The sequence below is a fragment of the Hippichthys cyanospilos genome, chromosome 4 (genome assembly GCF_059441005.1).
Source record: "Hippichthys cyanospilos isolate Australia breed blue-spotted pipefish chromosome 4, RoL_Hcya_1.0, whole genome shotgun sequence".
NCBI classification, from domain to species: domain Eukaryota; kingdom Metazoa; phylum Chordata; class Actinopteri; order Syngnathiformes; family Syngnathidae; genus Hippichthys; species Hippichthys cyanospilos.
The window spans coordinates 8512775-8533777 of record NC_142372.1 but is presented as its reverse complement, the minus strand read 5'-3'; the positions used below and the strand labels follow the sequence as shown (position 1 = coordinate 8533777).

The 21003-nt window shown below is 39.3% G+C and overlaps 2 protein-coding genes across 5 annotated transcripts in view; one reads left to right on the top strand and one right to left on the bottom strand.

The window, feature by feature from the left end:
• The window catches only part of LOC148424470 (calcium homeostasis modulator protein 6), a 35019-nt gene that overhangs the window by 6083 nt on the left and 7933 nt on the right, over positions 1-21003 (bottom strand). Inside the window, exon 1 of one of the 4 annotated variants that reach the window (XM_088412289.1) lies at positions 167-539. The exons of 2 other annotated variants lie outside the window; for them this stretch is intronic. The gene's annotated coding sequence lies outside the window, so the exon portion shown is untranslated. Of the gene's footprint in view, positions 1-166; positions 540-21003 lie in introns of those variants that run through there. One more of the 4 variants, XM_088412290.1, reaches the window with a different exon arrangement.
• nptnb (neuroplastin b) overlaps positions 354-21003 on the top strand; it is a 33897-nt gene continuing 13247 nt past the window's right edge. Inside the window, exons 1-3 of the mRNA XM_088412281.1 lie at positions 354-983; positions 14963-15310; positions 20290-20464. Of these exons, the coding sequence (XP_088268407.1) occupies positions 908-983; positions 14963-15310; positions 20290-20464 (599 nt within the window). The 5' untranslated portion in view covers positions 354-907. The remainder of the gene's footprint in view (positions 984-14962; positions 15311-20289; positions 20465-21003) is intronic.

Below are 21003 nucleotides of genomic sequence, written 5' to 3'. Positions count from 1 at the left end.
ACTTCGCCAAACTGCCCGCACGAGGGCACACTTGCTGCAGCGCCGATTAAATAACGGGGCAGATGAGAAGGGATTAACCAGGAGGCCATGTTGAACTTTTCAAGGGGATATGCTTGCACGAGCAGTCATTAGACATGACATATAAATAAAAGGAAAAAATACACACGTGCCATTCCGTCCAATATAACGACCCTTTGTAAGGCGGCAGGCTGAGAAGGACGCAAGCGTCTTAAGTGTAGGCCATCATCATCTCTGCCGACGAATTGCAGCATTAATATTGCACGAGAGAGTGGGGCCATAAGTAGAGGAAGTCACGTGGTCGCCGGGGCGCACTTCCTCCAAAATACAACACGATGAAATGATGAAGGAGGAAGAGAAAGAAGAGGTGGACCTTATTGAAATAAACACCTGACTAGAGTGGCGGTGGAAATTGCAATCGTCGCTATCCGTGCGTAATTACGCGCTCTTTTAAAGCCCTCAGGACAGGAGATAGCCGATGCGCATCAGCTTGCGCATCTTTGAATCTTCCCAACTAAGCGGCGGACAATCTCCCTGACACCCCCTCCCGCCCTCGATACAGCCTCCTCTGCAATCCGACGAGGCTTCTCCGCCGCCGATGGCCGCACGTCGGCATCCCTGAGAGCCGCCGGTCGCTTCGTTTCCATACCATCCATCGCGCTCCAGTTTTTTTCCCCCTCCAACGGAACCACCCATCGGCTTTGTTTTTTTTCCCTCCTCTTCAACGCTATATCGGGGAATCTGCTGCCATGCTGCGCGCGTCTCATCACCTCCACCATCATTATTATTATCATTAGTCGAGCTGATCGACACAAGATCCTTCATTTCCCACTCCCCCACCTACCCCTCCCTTTGCATTTTTTTTTTCTCCGAGCGAGACCTCGACGGGATGTGTCCTGGTGCAGTGATGCTGCTCTTGGTCTTTCTGGGCAACTTGATGCCGCCCTTCGTCACGGCTCAAAACGGTAAGAATAATAAACATAAAAATAAAATAATAATAATAAGGGGGGAAAAGGCAGATGTGACCCGTGGCGTGACTTATGCAAACACACTGGAATAACTGAGGGGGCAAAGTGACTTAAAGAGGATTTGGACTCCACTTCACTGCACTGCACTTACACCCTAAGGTGCAGGCTAAAGGCTTCAATAGAGTCGTTGAGAGATGACTTCTTTGACTTTTGTGCAGGACGTATAATGCATTTCTTAGGGGCTTTAATCTAAATAAGGAGACCGGCTCAGTTTGTCTTTCGTATTTGCTGGGCTTTGAGCTCCCGTTGGTTTCACGTTTTTTTTTTTTTTTTTTAATATCCACGGGCAGTTGGCCACCCACCCTTGCCCTCATAACTCGCCCAGTGCGTTGTTGTGTGTGTTGTACTTGAAAGATAGGCCTGAGCGACTGCAAGCTTATCCTTTATGCCAGCCCTTTTCAAATAGAGGTATGAGTACCCCTGGAATTACACAAAAGCACTTTAGGTTGTATATGAAATTCTAACAGGGTTTCTACAGATATCAGCAAATTTAATTGAATGCTTTTTAATGCCATGACAAGATCAGAATAGTTTTCTTTTCAAATTAAGATGAAATGAATTGGAACATGAAACAACCTATTACTAATTTGTGTGAATTTTTTGGAGTAGCTGAATAAAATACACCTAGAGATACCACAATTAAATTCCAAAATCAAATACATCAGATATATATCTGTTTCTACGTCAATTTTTCATCCAAAAAAGGCTTTGTTCTGGCTAGGCTGGCTGAAAAAAATATTTCAGTGGGAGTACATCATTGAAAAAATGTTACGCTTTATGTCAAAATGTTTTTTCGACAAATTAGTCATTATTATGTCTTAAAAACAGTTGGTTACAAATAATGGGTCAAAGGAAATAAGGTGTCAAAAAAGGAACAACCCAATATTTGGGTCGGTTTGACCCAACCTTCTGGGCTGTTTTGTAGAAAACAAAATTGCACGATGGGTCAATTTATGAGTTTATGTTGCAAATGACTTATTGATTTAGGTTGTTTTTGTGCAAAAACTCTGATCACTTTGACCCAGATATTTTTTCTTTTTTTTTTTTTTTAATCTGTAAATGCTAATTACAAAATGCGTATTTCATGCCTTTTAGAGTTACACTAAAGTTATCGTCTGCATATTTATTTGCTGATGTTGTCATGTCACGTCTGTGCTCGGATGTTACTTAGGCTAATGTGCTAGCTAAAACTGTTGATAAGCCTCTTTTGCAGGTGGTATGTCTGTGATGAATAATTTAACTACTAAATGCAGTGGTTTATGTAACACGGGGTCTTGCTTGTGTACATGCTTTGTGCATGGTGTCGATGCTTTGCTGATTATTTTTTGCCCGTCTTCTCAAAAGACTACTTTAATTTGTGTTGATGCGTGCCTTAAAGGGGTGTGGCCTAGTGAGCAGGATGATAAGCTGCAGGCGTGTGGGTAGTTCAATGTTTGAGTCAATGCCATGTTCTTTGTGAGTCTTCACATGATTTATTTGTGTGTGCGTACCATATCAATTAGCTTTTAAAAGCGCCTCGCCCCCCCCCCCCCCCACACACACACACACAAACACACAAAAAACACACACTCTTCAATCAAGCAGCGCACTGAAAACGTAACATTCTGAAAAAATGATTATAAAAGTTGAAGTCGAATGATATTTGCATCGATGGGAAATATTTCAACTCACAAGGACTGCAAAATCAGTGACATCTGCATATCAGGCCAGTAACGGTAATGCGATTTCACAAGTTCTTGAGACAGATCATTTCTTGTGCATGCCCAATTATTTTCTTCAAAGGATCATTTTTATTCCGGGACTTCTGAGCCCCTGAGTGATGAGCAAGAAGTAATCCTCATGGGGAAAATAATAAAAAAAACAAACATGGAGGAGGGAATGACTGTGAGTACTTAAATTTAAGGCCTAATACCCACCTCGTGTTTTCTGGGGGATAATCAGACACCCACCGTGTGATTGTTAATAAAAGACACATTTTGAAGGTGGGATGAAACGCGTTGACACAAACATGCACTGTCCTAGTTTAGAGAGGGTTTAATTTGACCTATTTCGAGTAAATAATGCACTATAGAAAAGAGTAAGACAATGTATCTGAGTGGATTAAGGAGAAAATAAGTGCAAAATCACAACAGTTTCATAACAAAATCTCATCCCAGGGATTCTGCTCTTTCCCTTTTTTAGTCTCCGTGATGCGAGGAGTGTGATGTGAGGCATTTTATATCCCATAATCCTGCTATTGTTGGACATATCTGGAGAGTGGGTTTTTCGTTAGTTGAGATGGTGGGAGGGGGGGCTTCTTATTTCTGGTAAGTAAAACGATGTGTGGCTCCTTATGTAATTCTGGTTATCCTGTGGTATTACAGCCTTCAGGTTGTGACACACGGACACTAATAATTATGAGTGCGGCGGATGTAATCACGGTTTTCAAGGAGCGCGGGGAGCGGGTCGCACGGGGAATCCGTACGTGTTCAAATCTTTTCCACCGCACGTTCATGGGGAAGAAGTGGGCGGTCGAATTCTTGCGACAGATATGAGCGCAAATAGTGTTCCCCCATGCCCCCTCCCGGCCATTCCGCCCCATTTCTATTTTTACCGCCACGGCACGGCAACGTGGGTTTAAGGTCCTTTTGTGAAAGTGAATCCATTAACGCTTAATGGATGGCCTCCTTGTGCACAGCTGCAGCCGCCTTGCCAAGAACTCTGATCCCGCTGCCAGCCACAGCCGTGAGACGATGCTACGCCAAGAAAAAAAAAAACAAAAACAAAAAACAGACTACAACAGACCAAATACGAACGTACTACTAATGCTAAATTATACATGCACTGTGTCATTGCCCATTTTAATAGTTTACACAATAAATAAACCACAAATTATGAGCCCCAATTTATGCCAACAATTTACGGGGGGTGCTAAAGATCAGCTGTGTACTACAAAAAGCTTCAAGCAAACAAAATCAAACTTAGATCCTCTTTGACGCACAAAGATCATATAAAAGTCAAGATAAATCAGTTTAACATACTTATTCCCATCACTTACTACTTTCCTTTTAAAAAAGGAAAGGCTACCATCTTGTAGCACCCTAAAGCAAAACATTAGTAAAGCATTATCGAAAACACAAAAATCATTCATAGAAGTAGTAAGTTTAAAGTGGAAATAGGTAAATTCTAAACTCTGACGGGTGGTATTTACAGTATTTAGCAATATTATCAAAATAAAGGTAGTTAGATACTATGACGTGGTAATATCAAAATTCTGCAATCATTGCGTCCTAGTAAAAATGGATCTTTGATATGTACTGTCAATGGCAATGAATGAGACGACTTATTCACTGCCCGTCTAGTAAAAATGAATTTTTGACATCTATATCCGTGAATGCACTGAATGGGTTAAGATAATTGATATAATCTGCTGTTTGTATTTTAGTGGCTCACATAGCTAACTTTTCCTTAGACGTCGAATGACTGCAGCACACATATTTACTTAAATTTTAAATGATTAAATCTTATACAGTAACCGTACTGTTATCCCTTCTCGTTTCCATGCCTTCACAGGAAACTTGTGTGGAGGGGCAGGAGTTGTAATCCACGTTCAGGCAGGAGTTGTACTCCACTCCTCATTGGTCGATATTCGTATCGGGGGCCAATCATGTGTCTTATAGTAATGCCCGTGTCTTGTTGGAGTACACGTGTCTTGTTGGAATTTCATTTTTCGTGCGGGGTTTTCGGTTCCCGTTAATAGCAAAAATTGAAGGAACGTTGTATACAGTCTAAACTTACAGCAAGCATACAGTACATACATACACCCAGGAATAACTGAGTTTTAGAGCAAAAGTATGCAGCAGCTACTATTAAGAGAAAAAATGCCTTTAATGTTGCGCTGAGAACATTTTCTCCCCATTGAGAAATCTGAGCATGGCTGAGAAGTCAATGTTTGAGCTGCGTTTCAGAGTCATAGTGTCATGAACTGAAATGAATACTGTACACAATCTTGCTCAACATATTCATTGTATAGGCCTAAAGTCAAAGCAATGTTGAGAATTAGGTATTGTGAGATTCTTCTGTTATTTTGCTTTTTAAATATACCTTGAATTAATAAATCACACAGTTCAGCAAATAATTCTGGAAGGCATTCTAACAGACTCTTTGCCAGGAAATGCAAGATAGAAGTTTTAAAATTACACCCCAAAAGGCATTATCAAGTAAATTAAGCTCTACAAAATGTTTGTTCTTATGTTTTTAACAGATGACGGGTTTAAATGTGTATTTTGTCTTATGCAGCCATTTATGTGAATGGTTATGGAAGAAAAGACTCCAGAGATTGAAGGCATTCAAACACCATGATGTGTATGCCTCCTAGTGGGTGTGATTTCTTATTGCAGTCTACTGCCAAGAGAACACATTGCACCAAAATGTATGCTAAATCAAATTACATTTCTAAAGTAATAGTTCTTGTGTGCGTGAAAGAGGAATTCCCAGAGTCAGTGAATGCACATTTTAAAAAGCCAGAATTAATGGAATTAAGGTATTTTTTTTTTTTTTTTTTACAGTGATCAGTAATGGTAAATCAATCATCATCAATATCATGACGGGCCAGAAAACTTCCTTGCCCTGGCTCTATCATATTAAAAATGAGCTCTGATTAGTTTTGGATGTTTTTTTTTAAAAACATCTTTCCATACACAGTTATGAATGTTAAAAACTATTTCAAGCAGTACTTTCCATTTGCCCATGAGCATCTGGAATTCACCACTAAAGCTAAAATTAAAAGCATGTTTTACTAAGAGGAAAAATGTTGAAGAATTGATTATTTGTGATGAGAATATTTGTCCATGCTAGGAGTAGATGGAGTAGAATGCAGGCATCCATCCACCCATATGTATTTATCTGTCAATAAGTGTAGAAAGCAGTTTAAAAGCAAGATATTCCTGATATTATTGCACGGAGACACAAGCAAGAAAGCAGCACCAACAAGCACTGCACTAAACACTGGAGTATAATAAGTGGTATTTTGCCAATAAGTGGCTCTTTTGTTCTTCTTTATTTCCACCAAGTGTTGCCATCAAGAGAGGCGGGGTTTGCCTTTTTAAGACTAGCATTATAAAGATGCATCCGATCCAATCAATAGAGCTTATGAGACAAAGGAGCGACTTATCCATTATCGTGTTTCTTGTCCGCGCTCCGGACAAAAGGTCCATTTGTGAATATGCTGCGGGCCTCGAGCCAGCGCTTCGACCGACTCGTTCTTGCTCTGTGTGAAATCTGATAGGGACCCGCAACTGAACGCAAAAACACACAACAAGCAGACATGAATGCACAACTGTGTAAAATTATGCATATATATATATATATATATATATATATATATATATATATATATATATATATATATATATATATATATATATCATGTGAAGTCTTTCAGTTTTGCTTCAGTTTTGCTTTCAGTTTTGCTTGACTTGGCCTGTTTTGACCTCCAAAAGATAATAAAAGGACGTGTTTAGAGATTGTGATTACTGAGGCAGATTAGAGCACGCCTACCCAGCAAGGTTTACTGGGATTTAAATCTCATTAAACTGTTGCCGCGCCGCTGTGCCTTTGAAATGACAGCATCCGGGAGCCGTTTTATTTGAATTTGCAAATAACAGCGACATTGTGTCACATGGCCCCCCACCATGACATTACATAAGTTGTAATGCCAGTGATATCAGCAGTGGAGAAAGCAAACAATGGCCACTCTAATGTTTTTAAAATCACCACGCCAAATCACTTTTGGCTTTATATACAAGTAAACAATAATGCTAAATTTGAATTGATTGATAATTGGCGGATATGTTTGACTGACTGTTCTTATATTAATGTGTTTATGATTGCCGCAACAAAACCAATACGTAACGTATTTTACCATGTACAGGTCGACCTCGCGCATAAATCGACTCCCCCTTTTTGACTTCAATTTGGGTGAATTTTACAATAACGTATAAGTCTACCCCTGACTTCAGTGTTTACACACATTATGGCTGTACAATTAAAACACATTAAAACACATGATGCGTGTTTACAGTCCAGTACGAAATTACAGTACTTTTAGACGCATTTCTTCAACGTATATTGAACGTACATATATTGTTGTGGTTTTGGAAGTGGGGGTGGGGTGGAAACGGGACAAATGCAAGGCAATGTACACGCGCATGTACGTAGCTGCAAGTGCTGAAACTAATGTTGCAACAATAAAATGAATTTTAAGTGTCAATGCTTTCTCAATGGAGAAAATCGGTCTGATTTTGAGTTATGCGGGTATATGTCCACTCCACCAATATTGTTGAAAATGTGGACAAAAAAACTCGACTTGTTCACGGAGAAATACGGTATTCTTGGCTTCCCAGTACATTATGAAATACATTATGACCTGAGACTCCTCTGCAGACATTCTTTAATAAGAAAAAAAAAAATCATATAATTAAATACATAGAAATTATTTACAGTAAAAAGGAACAAGTGAGTAGAGACAAGTAATTTGTTAATAATGGGCCACTCCTTTGGACACTTTGAACTGTATACATAAGTGTCATGAGACACAGTGACCATGAATACAGTATACCGCCATATACAGCTAACGAGCATACCAGGCATGTGGTTGTAAGGTTAGCAACTATGCTAGAAGTAATTCATTCCTGATTAAAAGTGAGGCTATTTAAGCAGTAACAGATTCATCCTGTTTGGTAACAAGTGTCAGGGTGAGGCAAGTTGCAACAATTTCGTCATAGGATAGGATCTTATTTGCAATCCGCTCGTATAAATTCCCAAGTCAGATATAAAAAATGTGTAGTGCTTTGTATTTAGATATACATACAATTCAAGACGTACTCACCCTTCAATGACAGAAGTCTGTTTTTAGGTATCTGGATGTTCAATTGGCATTCATCATTCTTCAGTCATGCAAGTAAATGAAAATAAATGATTCACTTTGCATTTCTATTCATAAGCAATGCATTATGTACTCACCATTAACGCTTAAGATGATGCGATGAACAGGCAGACGGGGCTAGATCACAAGTGCCTAGGAGGTGGCCCCCAGCATAATATATTAACTGCAAGAAAGCATGTGAATCAATACATTTAAATGCTGTAATTTAGTGTCATTTGCACCATAAAACCTGGTTTTTAGTCATGTATCACCAATGAGATCATTTTCACTATATATATATATATATATATATATATATATATATATATATATATATATATATATATATATATATATATATATATAGAGAGAGAGAGAGAGAGAGAGAGAGAGAGAGAGAGAGAGAGAGCGAGAGAGAATGAGTTGTTTTGTTCCAATTCATTTGCTCTTATTTTGAAAAGAAAACATGTATTTTAGTATCATGCCATTAAAAAGCATTAGTTAGTGCCTGTCGAAACCCTGTTAAAACCTAAGCTACCTCTTTGAGTGCCTTCACGTACTCCCATTTGAGAACCACTGAGGTAAAGAGCAAGAAGAGAGTGTAACTTATGATGCAACCTTCAGAATTTAGGCATCATTTAGCAATAACTTGCTTCATGTACATATTAATTTGCTCTTAAATTGAAAAAAAAATACACCGTTCTTGGCATGGCATTATAAAACATTAAATTAGATTTGTTGATACCCGTGGAAACCCTGTTAAAAGATCACCTACCTGAAGTGCACTAGTTTATCACAGCATTTCTGTGTATGGGGGCACTAAGTGGGAATCGAGTCTGCATGAGCTGCATAGTAGCTAGCTATGTGTACAATATGAACTGTGTATAATAATAACTGTAAGAAAGTCAGGCATGTGATCCACTACATTGGCAATCAGTCACGACTGTGAAGCATTTGGATTTTGGGCAAATTGCACCACAGATCTATCAATCTGTAGATGACTGTGAATGGGACACTGATGGAAATTGAACCAGTACATTCTGAGTATAAGTCAGCTATTCAAAAGTGACTGTATTTTTTTTTTTTTTTTGCGAGACTCATTTGTGGTCATTTAAGTTGCACAATAAAAATATCACATCAGTACTGGTTTATCAAGAAGAAAATAAGTTACAAAATCAAGACAGTCACAATCAGAGCTCCTGTGTCTGGTAAAAGTGCAAAATCGGTCCAAGCACCACGCCAGTCCAACGCACCCGCAGATGCACCCATTACCACATCACCACACTCGCGCACGCTCACACACGCACGCATAGGCACACGCTACCTTCTTGCATGTGACCAGTTCAGCGGTCCTTAGGGGGTTTTCCTACTCACTGCTCTCTCTGTCTGCCTTGTGGGAGTGCAGATGGGGATCCAGGTTGTAGGCAGGCAGCTGACTCACTCTCAGGCTGCACGGCGCTTGTGTGCGGCTTGATGTTGCCTCTCAGGGGAGCTCTCTTTTATACCGACATCAGTCGAGTAACGCTTTAATGCTTAAACAACTCCGATTTTTTTTTTTTTCTTTTTATGGTACTGCTGCTGCCGAACAATGAGTCTTTCTCATTGCGCTGTTCTGCTTAGGTTCCTTGTAAGGTTGTACAGCAACTTTAAACCAGATATCTGAATTTCACCAAATAAAACTTTTAAGTGTACACGTGCAAAGCCATAGTACTCGTTTGGAAATGCCACTTTCATTGAAAATGTTCTATTTTGTTCAGATTTATATGGTATATATCACCCTGGACTTGTTGCCAGCCTATCAATATGTGACCTTTTTTCAGTGGAATGAAGCCTGAGAAAGCCTCATGAAAGTCAGCTATGTGAATTCCTGGACTACAAATCTGTTTTTGCTACAGCTGAAAGACAGTTACGGTGTTTTCATATTCTACTTACGTCTGGCTGCCGATCAATGGAGTGTGATGGTGGATCAGAATCAAAATGGGGCATTGAGTGGTAATCTCGTCTAATCTAATAAAATCAGCTATGTGAACTACTACTTTGAAAATGCGCTACTGAGCCAGATTCAATAAATAATTACAGTAGGGTCATAGGGTGGGAATCAAGGTTGTTATAGTTACATTAAAAGAATAATACTAATAACTACAACTGAAACTAATATTTTTATAGAAATAAAATAAAAACTAAAATGATTTTACAAAATGAAAACTACCTGAAATTACAGCTTACTTTCAAAAAACTAACAAAAACTGACTATATAGTGAAAAATTAAGAGTAAGATAAAAGACATTTGATTACAAAAATTTTGGTTGAATAATTCAAATACAGCCTTTAGAGCTGTGGCTTAGGACAATATTGCAATGTTATAGAGCCATTTATTCTCCTCAAATATTACACATCACTGCTATCATTTTTACATTTTATGCAAGATCATTAATCTGATGGAATGTCAAAATAATATACTGTATTTTTTTTTTTGGGGGGGGGGCTTTTTCTGTGAATTTTTATCATAATTGTGGTCAGAAATTTTAGGGTTTAACTGTTATTTGTTTTTCCTAATATATTTTGGTGGGCATCATTTAGCTATTTGTTGTTAGTCCTATATCCCCACCAATAGTGGTGGTCAACTGTACAGTAAAAAAAACAGTTTTTTAAATAGACTGGATTGATTGGTCCATCTTCTCATCAGTTCTGTTATTGTTTTATTTCTATTCACCGATCAGCTCCAAAATTCAGAATGTGCAAACAACAGTAAACAACAGGAAAAATCATGTGTTATTCTCTCATTCGTACTATTTATTTTAATTCTCACCAATATTGGTATCTATAGAGGATAGGGTAAATTGAAGATGAGCCATAGGTTTTGGTGGTAACTGGTCTGGATTTAGTTTGTGCAAATTATTTGCCAAAAGCAGCAGAGTACATTTTTGTTTTTAACAGTAGCTGCATTGTTTTTCTGGAATGACTTTGAAGGGAGAATGGATAGATGTGCCAGCTGTTCTTTGCCAGCATGTTGTTGGAAACGTGCACCAATTGCACTTGCTCATTTGTTGAGCATTGTCTCTGTAGTTTGTTCCGTGTGTTAATTCTCTCCCGCTGAATACAAATTACGCCTAGCTATTTTCATCCTCGGGCCATCACCTTGATGAACATTCAAATGTTGTTTTAATGCATTCATTTTCTATTATTACGGTGGTCTTGGGGAGTCGTTGGCTACATTTGCCATGAGTGGAGTTGCTAGAATCGTAGTAAAGAATGTCACAGTAAATGTGTCAAATTGAAATTCCGCTTTCACGAGCGTAGGCGTATTAGACTTGGTTTCACCCTCTGGGATTATGTTGTGAGCTTGATGGAAGCAGATGTTTGCAGAGAAAAGAAACAAATGCTAATTACGCTGCATAACTGGAGGCATCGCGCATAGACGCTCGCATTGTAAGTGCCGAATATCCTCTTTTTTTTTTTTTTTTTAAATTCCCGCTAAATTCTCCCCACAAATTCTGCCTCTAATTCATTTCCATCTGGTTGTGAGTCATGAGCATTTTTTCGCCAACTGAACCGTTACTATGGTTACAGAGTAAAAATTCATGTATTGTTAATTATGTGAATTTTTTTTTGGCTGGACTTTTGACATTCTGTTTGAGTCAACTTGCCAGATGACAGAGATCACAAGTTTTGGGGGGTGCATTTCCAAATCATCTGAAGCCAAATGACAGAAAAAATGAAATCAAAGCTAGGCAGCACAGTAGGCTAGTGATTAGCAATCCTGCCTCGCAGTTAGGAGATCCGGGCTCCGACAGATATATAACTAAGCTACAGGCAACAATGAATGGGCAGTCCCGTTCTTGTGGGGCAAGCGAAATTTGGGAGGTGTGCCAGACTGAGTTTGAAGTATATCGGCGCATCAGGAAGAGTTATTGCATCTTTTCCTCCCTGTCAGTAGGAGGTGCGCTTATGAGTCTCTTAAAGGAGTGAAATTCATCACACCCAAGACGTTTGGTCAAGGTCTGACCTTGTGGAGTTTAGTTATTAGAGTTCCGTGTTTTATGACACGTCATCAAGTTTCACCACTCGGTACACAACATGCATGGATGAAAACTCAACTTCTGTGCAATTTGGCATCGTCAATCTATTTAGTATTTGTGGTTCCAATTTGCGAGCTTGTCTTAATAGGACCTCTGGGAATGACCTGCTTGCTCTCTGCATCTTCTTGGACATGGATTTTAGACATTATTTTGCAAGTTCACTCATAGTAGATATTTATTCGATTTCAGCTTGCAAAGAGAAACTGGCTGCAAAAAAGCACTCCCAATTTCATTGTATACTCATTGTAATAGATTTCATTCCAAAAATATAGGAACTTCCTGCTAATTGTGCTACTGTATATCTGGCCTAGATGATTAAGAATCAAAGCAATTTTAAAAAGGCCTGAATTATAAATTACAAATGAATTTGGAGTTGACTACCACAGTTTCCATTCTGCAAGCAAACTCTTAAGCGGGTTTCTATTAGGAGTAAATCGGCAGTTTAACAGCATCTTTGTTCCAATTTCCTCTAGCGATCGAGGACAAAGTTAAGTTAAGGTCATTCCTTTTTTCTTTCTTTTGTTTACAACTGACAGCTCTTTGGGGGGGGGGGTGGGGGGGGTAGAGGAGAGTATCTGTGGTCCAGGTGATTTGTCATTAGATGAGGTTCATTAGGGCTGTCAGCGTGATGTTGAGCTGACTACCGATGTGGAACTAGAGCGTGAAGGAAGCCCAAACACACACTATTACATGTGTAGCTTTGGCAATATAACTGATGGGATCCCACTTTATTAACACTACTGCAGTGTTTTCTAGAGGCAGGCAGGTGGTTCCCAGTGGAATACTACAGGTTGATGCTATTCCAAAGTGTCAGTCATTCAGCGGTCTACGGAGTGGGTGGTAGCTTGATTTCTCTTCAAATGGATTTTCGGGGGGAAAAAACGCTCGAGTGTCCTGCTCATCCAAATTGAAGGTCAGATGACCTCATTTTTGCTGTCACAGCAATATCTGCTCAGGATTAAAGAAGATTAAGCTTATTCCATTTCCCCACCACCACTGAATGGCATTTTCCGTGAAGTGCTGTTAATAGGTGCTTGATATGTAATTTAACTGTGCAGGGTAGTTTATGTATGTAAATGCCTCTAATGTCCCACTGGAATACATGATTTTCCTCCAGTGGAGACAGCAGAGGAATACCAATTTAAGAAGTAGAGACACATGTTTCAGTCTCATTTCACTGGCTGTCTCGGAAAAAAAAAAAAGAAAACAAGATGTCAGTAATATTGACAAAACACTTCAACTATGGCAGAACGCCTTCAGGCAGCATCATTCAGCTTAAAGTAACTCTAGCGCACAAACAGGGGTTCGGAACATTCAGAGAGACATCCAGGCTGGACTCTGAAGGGTTCTTACAAACAGCCATTTTTGCACAGATTCACATCTATGAACAATCTAGGAGTTAAATTCCCATGATAAGTGTCATAATAATTGTAAAAATAGTTATTATACATTTGCTATAATAAATATACATGATTGCAATTAAGAAATGTTTTCCTGTGAAAATGGATGCACTGCTTGCAATGAAACAATGTGTGCTATGAGAAGGTTGGCGTGAGAACGTTGCTGTCTCGAACTTCGCCTGAGAAGGACGACCAACCTCATCAAGATTGGCCCGGTCAATGTCACTTGTTATCTACCAAATATCTTGCCACACTTGTAATAATCATACACACACATAGGAAGGCACGTGTACCGGGTTCTTGCCAAGTTATTTTTAGGGCGGGAACCTTCATTTAAATTAGGGACTTCTAAAATCAAATAAATAAAGATGGTGCTTTCGAGAGCCGTAGAATTGTACTCGTGCAGTCCTTCTCTGTTCTCCTCGTGCATGAGAAAGAAAAAAAAATGCCATTTTTCCCTTTTTGTATGTAGTTTCTCACAAATGTCTAACAGGTGAAGCTGACAATTAGCATCTTTTCAACAAGTCAACTTTTTAAATATTAATAGATACAAGTCCAACCTATTTCCATGTTATTCACTCCCAGCGCTAACAAAGTTAGCTTTCCAGAAGTTTGCTATCGAGGTCAAGTGAAAGTGGTGCCACTGATTGCTGCGGCAACGTGCCAACAAGTCAGGTTGATTGTTGACAAGCGTATGTCTACTCAACAAGGGCTTCTGATGAACAGATTTCAAGGAACCAGACGAGACTGATGAAAATCGGTTGTGCTTTTTCCAGCACATGTTGACAGTTTTAGAAGAGAAGTCATGTCAAAAGTAGTCTGAACATGGCATTCTTATTAAAATTGCATTTGTAAAAATGAATTAAGTAGGTTAAGACGCTGGTTTAAATGTCAGGGGCTCGCCAATCACAGTTGCTCGTTGCTCAGGCTCAGCTTGCGAATGTCACATGATCAAACTCAGAAAACAAGTGAGCTGTGATTGACCCTTGAAAATGCTATTGCAAGTGGATGGTGAGATTGATGGAAATAACAGCTTATAAAGAAGATTTTTAACTTAGCCATGTTTTTCATACAGTTTTTTGTCTCAAATGTATCACACGCTAAGATTTAAAGGTGCAACAATTATTCGGCAACTCATCGATTATAAAATTATTAAATGATAATCTATTAATTGTAGCAATATCTTTTTTATTTAATATTTGGATAATCCTCAAAATATCAGCTAGTCAACAGTGTAAATTTTCTGTTATTCTCCATGAAATCTGAGTAATTATTTCTGCGTAAAACCAAAATAGAACATTTTCTTTTACTTTGGAAAGCAAGGATCCAAAGCATTACCTCAATGGTAATTAATTTGTTTCCTGCACTATCAATGTGAAAAATGCATTTTTCTGGAGTTGGAAAATATATATATATTTTTTTAATCTGATTATTGATCCCTCAAAAAATAGTAATTGTACTGTACACTAATCACAATAAATTTTTGTCACTTTAGCAACTGTTCTAACGCTCCTGATATGTGTTTGTTTTTAGCTGGCTTTGTGAAGTCGCCAATGTCTGAAACAAAACTCACTGGGGACACATCTGAGCTCTACTGCGAGGTACTTGGTAACCCCACCCCAGAGATCCAGTGGTGGTATTCCGAGATCAACCGAGCAGACTCGTTCAAGCAGCTGTGGGAAGGAGCCCGCAAGCGCAGGGTGTCCATCAACATGGCCTCCGGCGCCAACAGTGTCAGCGTGCTGGGTATCACGCGCCTCACGCTGGAAGACTCTGGGACCTACGAGTGCCGGGCGAGCAACGACCCCAGGCGAAATGACCTGCGACAAAACCCCGCCATCACCTGGATTCGGGCCCAGGCCACCATTTTGGTGCTACAGAGTAAGTAGTGATGAACGAGCCCGTAATCTTCTCTTAACCACTCTATCCCGTCAAATGTAATGGTCTTGCTCGACGAAGTAACTGACGAAGATCCTAAAATATCTCCTCTACATTTTATATTCGTATTTCTTTGCTTCCATTAAGAATTTGTCTCTCCGGTAATCTTTCAAATACAGTATATTCTTGTATTTGACACGACCATGGAAACATTGTTGCTTACTAAATTTTTACCCTTCCTATCTAATTCACTGGCTTCACTTCTGAATGCTAATTTTGTCCTTTCACCCTTTATGATTGCTGTGATGGTTGGCATTACTTAAAAGTCCAGCCTGCCAATCTAGTAGATCTTAAGTCATTTTTCCAGTAGCCGTTTCACTCAAATGCAATTGTGTGTAATAACATAAGAAGACACAGGGCAACAATGGAGTTTATTCTAGAAGAATGATATCATATATTTGCTCTCTAATTTGGTTGTGATTCAATAAAAGAATCCGGTCCCATTGGGTGTGTGATTTTGCCCTTGGATGAGACATATTTTATTTCCGTGAAGCGGTCTCCTTGGACTTGTCTGAGCATAGTGTAACCTTCTCGGCCAATAAGTGTGTGACTGTGAATCAGTAATGACATTATAGGCCCTTCAACCCTCTGCTCTGTGCACACAAACAGTCAAACAAACTGAATGGCGAATGGACCTTTCTAATCTGTGCATGCTTGGTCGCTCGGTCCGCTGAAGCACAGAGAGCCTTAGTCATCCTCAGCTTCTCCCGAAGAGGCTGTTAAGGTGTCAGATCCTTCCCGGCCTTTCACACAACTGTCTACATTAGCATGTTTTGACTGAGGCAAAATTGATTATTTTTAGTGTACTAACAACTGAAAATGCACACATTCTGTTGTTACTTAAGATGAAATGTTTTGCATGTTTTTTTTTTCTACAACACTTTAACAGGCTCTAAATTAGGGATGAGACAGAATACCAATATCACATCGTAATACAATACACATTAGCTATTGATTAGATAGTGCAGTCTAAACAATGCCCAATTATCTGCAGCTTCACACTTATACTTCGATACAACATGAATATGATTTCTTTTGCAACCAAACACGATGTTTTTTTAACTTTGGGGTATTTGGTACACAGTCTGGACTAGGAAAGGAATATTTGAAATTATTTCTATTTGTTGACTTTTAAAATGGATTTATATTCATAACGTAGAATGGTCTTTGTATATTTTCTTATTTGTACGTTCATTCTTTCATCCAGCGTGAGTACCAAAAACAACAAAGCACGAGTATGAATTTTTTTTTTCATCCATCCTGTTTCTCTCTCCCATTGGTCATTTTTATTCTTACCCCCACCTACCAACGAGGTGAATTGTCTATTTACATATTTGAGGGAAAATGGAATAAAGAAAGCATAGTACCTCAAAGTTCAGGGACCCGAGTTCAAATCCATCACGCTCTGGCCTTCCTGTGAGAAGTTTGCATGCTATCCCCAAGCCTGCGTGGGTTCTCTCTGGGCACTCGGATTTCCTCCCACACTCCAAAAACATGCTTGGCAGGTGTATTGGACATACTAAATTGTCCTTAGGGTGCGTGAATGGTTGTTCGTCACTGTGTGCCCTGCGAATTGCTGGCGACCAGTGCAGGGTGTCCCCCGTCTACTGCCCAAATCTAGCTGGGATAGGCACCAGTAAGTCAGCAACCCTAGTGGAGATAAGCAGCTTCAGATAATGGATAGATGGATAACTGTTAAAAACAATAAATTGTGTACTCACTCTGTGATGGCATGATGGACACAGAGCATCTGAATTCATTTTATTTCACGTTAAATTGACCAGGTAGGCTGGTTTCTTATTTACACTGATGGCCTGGAAAAGAGGCAGCCTGAGAAGTAGTTACATAAAAGTGATGAGCAAAACAATAAACTTCATGTCAAACATAAAACATAAAAAAATCCACAGACACAAATATAAAATAATTACATTGATGTACCTGTATGTTGAAGCAAAGCGTTTAAAAGCAAGTGGTCTTCTTGAATATTTTTCCAACAGTTTTTGAGCATCGTAAATGTCATTAAAGTGCAAAACAACAAACTATAATATATTATATTGACGTGACAGTTACTTTTTGATGGAATGGAATGTGACTGACTCAGAGATGAAAGTGCAAGGAAATTACTGCTTGTCCTTCAGAAGGGAGTCTCTTCACAATTGAGACGAAACACAATTCAATTTGCAGCAATAAATGTGTTCTTTTATAATTATTGCCAATTTGTTCTTTTGGTATTGAGCAGCAAAGGCAGAGATGTGTTTTAGACGGGCACATTTTTTCTTGATGAACTAGGAATTTCATGAATCTGGAGGTTCCTCACTCCTTTTCCACTGCTCATACAAACCTCTTCTGGAATTAGAATTATTTTAATTTCAAAAAGAATATGACAGTTATTGTCAATATAAATTCTATTCGGACACAGGCCAGTCAGTTCTATGACATCACATACTTTTTGAGTTCCATTTCAGTTTATGCCCCTGAGTCACACGCTGTGCTTCAAATCATATTAGTTGCATCTAAGAAGGAACATTTGGTGTGACTTAATAAGCTTGTAATGGGCCTAATTTTTCTTTTGCAAATCAGGACTGAGAATACCTGTTAGGCACAAGAGGTCCAAACCATTTGGTACAATCTAATGATTGGGAAGGCCATTTTTCTCTACATTGTAATCATTTCATGGCAATGTTGTAATACCCTCTGCTAATTTACCCCGTCAAACTATAAGGCACACTTCTATTCCTTAGGTTTCCTCAAGAAAATACAGTGCACCTTATAATCACCTTATGGATACATGCCAGCTTTACAGTTTGGCATCTTTAATTCAAATTCTGCCTTATGTACTGTATTTTCACCTCATGATTCCACAAATGGGGTACTTTGCATCTGTCTACAAGTGATCGCATACTGCAAAAATGCCATCTCTATAGGGTTGAATTGAGCATTGAATTTAAATAATTTTTTACTTATTTGTTGCAGTACTTTAATTCCCTTAATGTTCTGTAATGCGCCTCGTAACCTGGTGCACTGTATAACCAAGTGCACCTTATTAACCCGATAACCCTATATATGGAAATTTCCCAAAACACACCGGCTCACTGAGACTGTGCATTAAATGAGAAAAAAAAACAAAACAACAAATTTTCTTTTTTTTTTTTGTGAAATCATGAAGATCAGGCGTCCAACCTGTTTTCGAAAATACGTGTAAGAAGTTTGTATGTTTGTCCCGTATTGATTTTTTCAGGTTTCACTCTGGTTTTCTCCCTCATCTCCAAAACCAGTCCGGGGTGTACCCTGCCTCACGTCCATATAGCTGGGATAGGCTCCTGCTCACCATCTTGATTTATGACGACATACATTATTTCAATTTCGTTGTATCCAGAAAATATAGTTTTACGGGGTAAGAGCAAGGAAACTATTTTGTGTTCCTTTTTATAGGAGCATTTTATTTTGAGCTTCACACAGAAATAAAGTCTTCAGCATTTGAGATTGACAGGGCGTCCTTACAACAACCTTCTGTGTGAATTGCCTGTGGACCACTCCGCCGAGTTAGCTAAATGTTAATTTATGTACCTCATGTTGTGTCTGTATGCATGTCTTGAACATGCTATTAATAGAACATGCTTGGTGGGGGGAGAAGTGAGGGAGGAGGTGGAGTGATTTCCCTGTAGCGAGTGTGCATACAGCAGTGCAGAAGACGGTGCTGTGAATGCTAAGAGAAATCACTAGCTAGTCATCTTTTGCCGACTGGCTCAAAGCCTTGCAGGAATCAGTGGCGTCACGATGCTCGGGACCTTTACTCCTCCCCCTTCAGGGGTTTCATGGCCGCTGAGGTTGGTCTACCCTGGAAGAAAGCCTCCCTCTCAAGGCAGAGCAGAGGACGCTCTACCCTGAATGTCCTTGAGAAATGAATCGTGTAGTGGCCAGGGATCGCTGTCATTTCAAGGACTAAACAATGCACCACAGCAGTAATGTAGAATGTTAGTATCATGTATTTGATGTTACATCTAGTTGGGAGCTTATTTTCCACTGATTATCTGGCAAAACAGTTTTACTGCAGCATATACTACAAGAATGAACATAATACTGTCAATCAATTATGAATAGTGCTCTATTTATGACTCAATTGCATTGCTATAGCGGGAATGTCAGACAAATTTGTTCATGAGTTGCCACACGCTATATGACACGGGTGTCAAACAGACACAACAAATTGATATTTTTGAACTCACAACATCTTTTCCATTTTTAAATAAATTGATGTAACCATCAACAACGTAGTCATAAAGGCATAATGACTGTAAATATTTGGTCAAAAAAATGAAAATTCCATACCAAGGGCTTCTTTTTGTTTCTTTTCCATATGGTAGAGTAAAGGACGGTCTGAAAACCGCTAGCACTGAACGAGTTAATCAAATGACTCACAGGGAGCAAAAATAGAAGTATATCACTGATGCCAAAAAATAAGTTTAACTTAGTTCCGGAGATGATAACGCAGCACAAGTTTCGACATAAAAAAATATCCAATAAAAAATGTCAGTATGGTGCACCATGCCTTGTGCCGTGCAATGACATACATATGTGAAGCAAACAAAATTAAGTAAATTACTGCAATCAGAAAAGGGTTGCCCTCATTGAGTCGCTTATATGGTTGACTAACACTTTTTCACGGGAATGCATATGCAATTCTACAGACACTAATAGCCCAAACCCTTTTTTTTTATTGTTTCGAAAGCAATGACTGAAATCTTGTTACGAGGTCTCAAGGCTATTTCTGAAAATTGCTTGATACGCGGACTTTACACCACAGCCAGTTAACAGATATGTCATTTTAGCAGCATAAAGCCTTAAATGGAAACTGCTGAATATTGCAAGAATTACACTGAGCTTTACTCCCGTGATAAGCTTGGACTGTCGCTGTCTTTCAGAACCAAAGATCAATGCCTCTGATCAGATCATCCTGCCGGTGGACTCCCCTCCCGTACCAGTTACTTTACATTGCAACCTCACCACTGCTCACACTCAGCACACAGAGAGCTTCTGGGTGAAGAATGGACGGGAGATCGCCAACACGCGGACTGAGAATAAGGTCACAGCGTACAGGTGTGGTTTTGAGGACTGAGCGATGCAGAAAATACTGCTGCAAAGTGAATTAAAGTTCCAAAATGTATACAGTAACATCAACTCAAAGGCAGCATGCCAACTGACTGATTGCTTGTGTGCTTTCCTATTGACATTTGTGTTGGCTTCTTTGGCCAAGCAAAGCATGAAATCTGATTTTAGACAGTGTGTACTTATGTGATAAACCCTGCCCTTTGGTAATAACTCGTAGTAACTTTGTACTGTCACAAAGGATCACCAATGGAGCTCAAAGCCACTGTCGCCCCTGTAGACAAACCACAGACTCTCCCTAGCCACGAGATAGGACCAATTGGTCACTTCCTTGTCACATTACATCAGTGATACTCAGAAGATTACCGCTAATATGCCCATGGTTCCCTTCCCTGCAGAATCCTGAGCTGCTGCTCTGTAATATTACAGTGTCATGCCAACACATTGTTTGCTACGGGCTCTCTGGTCCTCGCTGATATAGTCCCAAATAATTAGTAGTAGTTTACTTCATTCGGTTTGAGTGACTGGTG